This window comes from Alligator sinensis, unplaced genomic scaffold (assembly GCF_000455745.1).
Source record: "Alligator sinensis unplaced genomic scaffold, ASM45574v1 scaffold948_1, whole genome shotgun sequence".
NCBI lineage: Eukaryota > Metazoa > Chordata > Crocodylia > Alligatoridae > Alligator > Alligator sinensis.
In genome coordinates this window covers 181,579-187,344 of record NW_005843093.1, presented here as the reverse complement: position 1 = coordinate 187,344, position 5,766 = coordinate 181,579, and the positions used below count along the sequence as shown (strand labels likewise).

General features: G+C 63.2%; 2 protein-coding genes across 2 annotated transcripts; both read left to right on the top strand.

Moving 5' to 3' along the window:
* Positions 1-21: 21 nt before the first annotated feature.
* Positions 22-1,239, top strand: LOC112548329. The gene is made up of 2 exons (XM_025193728.1): positions 22-565; positions 999-1,239. Exons 1-2 carry the CDS (start codon positions 156-158, stop codon positions 1,198-1,200), a joined length of 612 nt encoding a protein of 203 aa, XP_025049513.1. The 5' UTR covers positions 22-155; the 3' UTR covers positions 1,201-1,239.
* A 2,199-nt stretch (positions 1,240-3,438) lies between these two features.
* LOC112548328 (dynein heavy chain domain-containing protein 1-like) lies at positions 3,439-5,756 on the top strand (the record flags this gene model as incomplete). The annotated part of the gene is made up of 4 exons (XM_025193719.1): positions 3,439-3,506; positions 3,989-4,126; positions 4,182-4,771; positions 4,873-5,756. Coding segments are annotated over exons 1-4 (1,680 nt in total), but the record flags the coding sequence as incomplete, so codon positions are not given.
* Between the last annotated feature and the right edge of the window lie 10 nt (positions 5,757-5,766).

The window sequence follows — 5,766 nt, the reverse complement described above, 5'->3', positions numbered from 1 at the left end:
GTGGCAGGCCCTGCTGGCCGCGGCCCTGGCCTCCTGCTCCCCGGCGCGCGGCCTGGACCCGGAGGACCTGGCTTTGCTGCGAGGCCTGGCCGAGGAGCTCTTCCCGCCCACGCTCGCCTTCCTGCAGCAGCACTGCAGCTCTGTGCTGCAGAGCCATGCCCAGCCCTGCCGCCCCACTGCCTGGGGCGTCCCCGAGACTGCCGCTTTCGCCCGCATCCTGCAAGCCCAGCTGGACCGGCACCTGCCGCCTGAGCAGTCCACGGGCCAGGCACCCAGCATGGACGAGGTGGCAGGTGAGGCTGGGGCCCCTGCTCCTAGGGCTCGGGGCTGGCGGGGTCCCCCCGGGGGGTGCGGAGGTCCACGGGGAAGGGCACGGCCAGACGCTCCTGCAACCAGCTCCTTGCTTTACAGGCCGCAAGGACAGCTCCCCCACGCTGGCACCATCCTCCTCCTCCTCCTTGAGCCAGCACCTGGACCAGCTTGTAGCCACCCAGCGCCACCAGCTGCTCCTCAGCATCTTCGTGTTTGCCTACATCTGGGGCTTCGGTGGCCACCTGCACCCCAGGTACCGGCCAGTTCGATGCGTACGGGACGCCCCTCTGCCAGCCTGCCCTGCCCTGGGAAGCGGGGTGGAAGCCCGGGTCCCGTTCCAGCGTGGGGATGGGGGTAGGGCCTGGGGGGGGGGTTAAAGCATGGGGGTCTGGGAGCCAGGATCACAGCAGCATGGGGCTGGGAGGGACCTCATGGGGTCACATTTAGTCCAGTCCCTGCTGGAGGCAGGACCAGCCCTGGCTGAACCATCCCAGCCACGCAGCTGTCCAGGATGGAGATGCCCTGGCTCCTCTAGGTACCTGTTCCAATCCAGACCTCCCTCAGGGTTGGGACGCAACCCTGTCCCCCGTGGCCGCAGAGAAAAGCCCTTCTCCAGCCTCTCTGTCATTGCCCTATAGGTATTTGAAGACTTGTTGAATCTCCCCTTGGTCTCTTCTCTCCTCCAGACTCAGTCACTCCAGTTTTTTCCAGCCAGTCCTACCTCCCAGGCCCTTGATCGTGTTTGTTGCCCTGCGCTGGGCTCTGCCCGAGTCCCTCTGGAGTGTCCACAACTCCACCCAACTTGGTCATCTGCACATCTGCTCAGCAAGCACTCAATCCCCTTTGCACCAGAATCCTAGAAAACGAAGAGTTGGAGATCACATCTAGTGCAACCCCCTGCTCAAAGCAGGACCAGCCCCAACTACATCACCCCAGCCAGGGCTTTGTCTACCCGGGGCTTCAAAACCTCCAAGGTTGGAGACTCCACCGTCTCTCTGGGAAGCCTCTTCCAGTGCTTTACTACCTTCCTCAGAAGAACGTTTTTCCTAATATCCAACCTCAACTTCCCTTGCTGCAACTGGAGCCCATTGCTCCTTGTCCTGCCATCTGCCCCCACTGAGAACAGCCCAGCTCCATCCTCTTTGCAGCCCCCCTGCAGGGAGGTGAAGGCTGCAATTAAACCCCGTCTCTTCTCCAGACTAAATAAGCCCTGTTCCCTCAGCCTCTCCTCACCAGTCCTGGCCCCCAGCTGTTTTCATTGCCCTCTGCTGTACTCTCCAACGTGTCCACATCCATTCTGTAGTGGGGGGCCAACAGCTGGACACAGGACTCCAGATGTGGCCTCCCCAATGCTGAACAGAGGGGAAGGATCACTGCCCTCCATCTGCTGGCACCGCTCCTACCATTGCAGCCCAGGATGCCGGTAGCCTTCTTGGCACCGAGGGCACACTGCTGGCTCCTGTTCAGCTCCTTGTCCCCTGTCACCCCGGGTCCTTTTCTGCAGAGCTGCTGCCCAGCCTGCACCGGTGCAGGGGATTGCTTCGTCCTAAGCGCAGGACTTTGCACTTGTCCTTGTTGAACCTCATGAGATTTCTTTTGGCCCAATCCTCCAATTTGTCTAGGTCTCTGTGAATCCTAGCCCTACCTCCAGTATATCTACTGCTCCCCCCAGCTTGGTGTCATCTGCACACTTGCTGAGGGTGCACTGCATGCCATCTTCCAGATCGTTAATGAAGCTATTGAATAAAACCAGTCCCAGGACCGACCCCTGGCGCACTCCACTTGATGCTGGCTGCCAGCTAGACATTGAGCTATTGATTATTACCTGTTGAGCCCAACGATCCAGCAAGTTTTCTGTCCACCTTACTGTCCATTCATCCAGCCCATACTTCCTCAGCTTGCCTGCAAGAATGCTGTGGGAGACTGTACCAAACGCCGTGCTAAGGTCAAGGTACACCACTTCCACTGGCCTCCCCGCATCCACAGAGCCAGTCACCTCGTCATAGAAGGCAATCAGGTTAATCGGGCGTGACTTGCCCCTGGTGCATCCATGCTGACTGTCCCTAATCACCTTCTTCTCCTCCCAGTGCTTAGAAGTGGATTCTTTGAGGATCTGCTCCAGGATTTTTCCAGGGACTGAGGTGAGGCTGGCTGGTCTGGAGTTCCCTGGATTCTCCTTTTTTCCCGTTCTTAAATATGTTTGCCCTTTTCCAGTCATTCAGGGCATACCCCGATCACCATGAATTTTCATAGATGATGGCCAGCGGCTCTTCAATCACACCAGCCAACTCCCTCAGCACCCTCGGGTGCATCCCATCCGGCCCCATGGACTTGTACACATCCAGCTTCTCTTAAGTCATCCCTAACCTGTTTTCTCACCGCTGAGCGCTGCTCACCTCCTCCCCAAACTGGGCTGCCCGGTGCAGTCATCTGGGAGCTGCCCTTGCCTGTGGAGACCGAGGTGAAAACGGCACTGAGCACTTCAGCCTTTTCCTCCTCGTGCCACCACGTTGCCTCCCACGCTTCCCCTGACCTGCTGCTTGTTGCTGACATACTTGTAGAAACTCTTCTTGTTGCATTTTACCCTTCATCCCACTCACAAATGAAGATGTGCTGGACCAGCACAGGCCCCCGGACACCGTCTCCCAACTAGATGCCGACCCGTTGAGGACCGCTCCCTGAGCGTGGAGATCCAACCAGCTACGTACCCACCTCACAGCACTGGCATCTGGCCTGTGCTTCCTCAGCTTGTCAGTGGGAACGGCATGGGAGACTGTGTCAAAATCCTTGCGAAAGTCAAGGGCTGTCGCACCCACTGGTCCCCGCTCCATCCGCAGAGCCTGTCACCCGGTCATAGAGGGCATTCGGGAGACATGTCCTGGTGAATCCCTGCCGGCTGTTCCTGATCACCTCCTTCTCCTCCATGTGCTTCACAATAAGCTCCTTAGGACCTGTTCTGTGACCGGGTATCGAGGTCAGGCTCTCTGGGCTGTAGTCCCCGACACCCTCCTCCTTCCCTTTCTTGAAGATGGGCACCGTGTTGGCCCTTTTCCAGTCATCCAGGTCCTTGCTTGAGCTCCACAAGTTTTCAGAGAAGGCAGCCAGTGGTTCTGAAATGTCCTCGACATGCTCCTTCAGTGCCCGACGGTGCATCCCATCCGCCCTGCTGACTTGAAAGCAACCAGCTTCTCCAAGTAACCCCTGACCCGTCCTGCCGCTCCTCTGGGCTGTTTGCCTCCTTTGGCTCTGCTGCTAGCTGCCCCTATTTGTGAGGGCATTGAGTCAAGAGGGCATTGAGTACTTCCGCCGCCTCTGCATTGCCCGTGTCTAGCTGCCGTCTGCATTTTGGAAGGGACCTGTGGTCCCCTCAGTCTTCCTCTGCACACGCTTGTAGAATCCCATTTTATTGCCTTTTACGCCCCTGGCCGGCTGCATCTCACGCCATGCCCTGGCCTTTTGAGTGCTCTCCCTGCACGTGCTTATGATACTCCTACAGTCATGGAAGACAGTCCTCCTCAATGGCGAAGAAGACGAGGAGTACTGGGAGTTAGAGATGCGGGGCTGGGAGCCGGGACACCTGGGTCATGGCCCAGCTCTGGGAGGGGACTGGAGTGGGAGGGGGACAGGGCTAGAACCGGGGACTCTCTCCTCTTCCCTGGCCCATTGGTCTCCACAGGCACTGGGACGTCTTCGACCGCTTCGCCCGCCGGGCTCTGCTCAGCAGCCGCTGCAGCGTGGAGCTGCCTCCAGCAGCCTCCGTCTTTGACCTGTACCCGCAGCCGGAGAGCGGGAGGCTGGAGGTCTTCAACGGGACGTACCTGTCCCACAGGCCCAAGGGGGTCCCCGCCACCTTCATCCCCCTGCCCCAGGTACCGCAGGTCCCGTGGGTGGGGCCGGGCACTACCGAGTCCACGGGCTGGGAACCTGCCCGTCGTGTCCTGCCTCGGGGTGACCAGAAGCAGGGGCAGGAGCTCTGGGACCATCCGGGGTCCCCATGCCAGCCTGGCTGCTGGTGGGGCAGGACAGGGGCTCTGCCCCAGGCCTTTGAGCCGTCCAGGCTCGGCCGGCTCAGGGGCCCAGCCAATGCTGCTTGGGCGCAGGGAGGAGCTGGGGGGCAAAGCGGGTCCCAGAGTGGTGCCGGCAGCTCTGGGCAGGCTCCGCGCTCCCGCCGCAGCACGCCTGCTGCACCTGGTGGACCTGCTGCTGGGCGCCCGCCAGCCCGTGCTGCTGGCCGGGGAGCCTGGCGCCGGCAAGTCAGCCTTGGCGGAGCTGCTGGCCCAGCCGCACCAGCCCTGGCAGCGCATGGCCCTCTCGCCTCCCTTCGGTGCCACCCACCTGCGCCAGCTGCTCCAGACCAGGGTCTGGAGCAGCTCCAGGGCACCGGGGCCGCGGGCGCCCTCCCTGCACGGCACCAGGGGCCACCTGCTTGTGCTCGAGGACCTGCATGCCGCCGAACCCGGTGAGTGGTACCCCCCCACTTCGGCCCTGTGGCCTGACTGGCTCAGGGGCAATGACCCTTGCCAAGGCAGGTGCAAGGCTGATGCCCGCTCTTGGCTGCAGGGCCATGGGGGGGCAGCTGCGCCGTGCTGGAGACCCTTCGCCAGGCCCTGTCGCACCGGGAGGTCTGCAGCACGGAGACCCTGGAGCTCCAGCGTCTGCTGCCCGGCCGCTGCCTGGCCACCCTGTCCGTCCCCGCACCGGGCGCACCACCCCTCTGCCCACGCCTGGCCTGGCTCTTCAGCACGCTGGCGCTGCCCGCCCTCACCCGGGACGCGCTCACCACCATGCACACGCCCGCTCTCCTGGCCTGGCTGGAGAGGCTCCCACAGGTGCCACGGGCCGGCGAGCTGGCCCCTGCCCTGGTGGGCGCCACTGTGGACGCCTACGAGGCCGTGCGGGCGCGCTTCCGGCCTGTGCCTGCCCGCTGCCCATGCTTCTTCTCCGCCCATCACATCGACAAGGTGCTCCGGGGCCTGCTGCTCCTGCGGCCCAGCCCCAGCCCGCCCCTGCTCGCCGGCCCCACGGACGAGGGGCGGGCGGCACGGCGAGGCTCCCCAGGGCTGGCTGCCAGCCCCACGATGGGCGCGCATACGGTGCCGCGCCTCTGGCTGCACGAGGCCCTGCGCACCTTCTGCGACCCGCTGGCCTCGGCGCCCGAGCAGCGGGAGTGCACGCAGCTGCTGCTGGACACGGCCCTCGGTGCCTTCTGCGCCCACCGCAGCATCCCACACGCCGTCTCCACCACCGAGCAGGCCCCTGGCGCCCGCCCCACAGGCCCCACGGACGAGGAGGATGGGGAGGACGATGCCCCCAGCGACAGCGACACGGAGCCCAATGACACCCCCAGCAGCAGCGACTCCGAGGGCCCCGATGCCTTCGATCCCGTGGAGCTGGCCCTGCCGCTGGCGCTGGACCCACCGGGTGCCGGCTCCCGTGACCCGCCCCCCCTCGTGG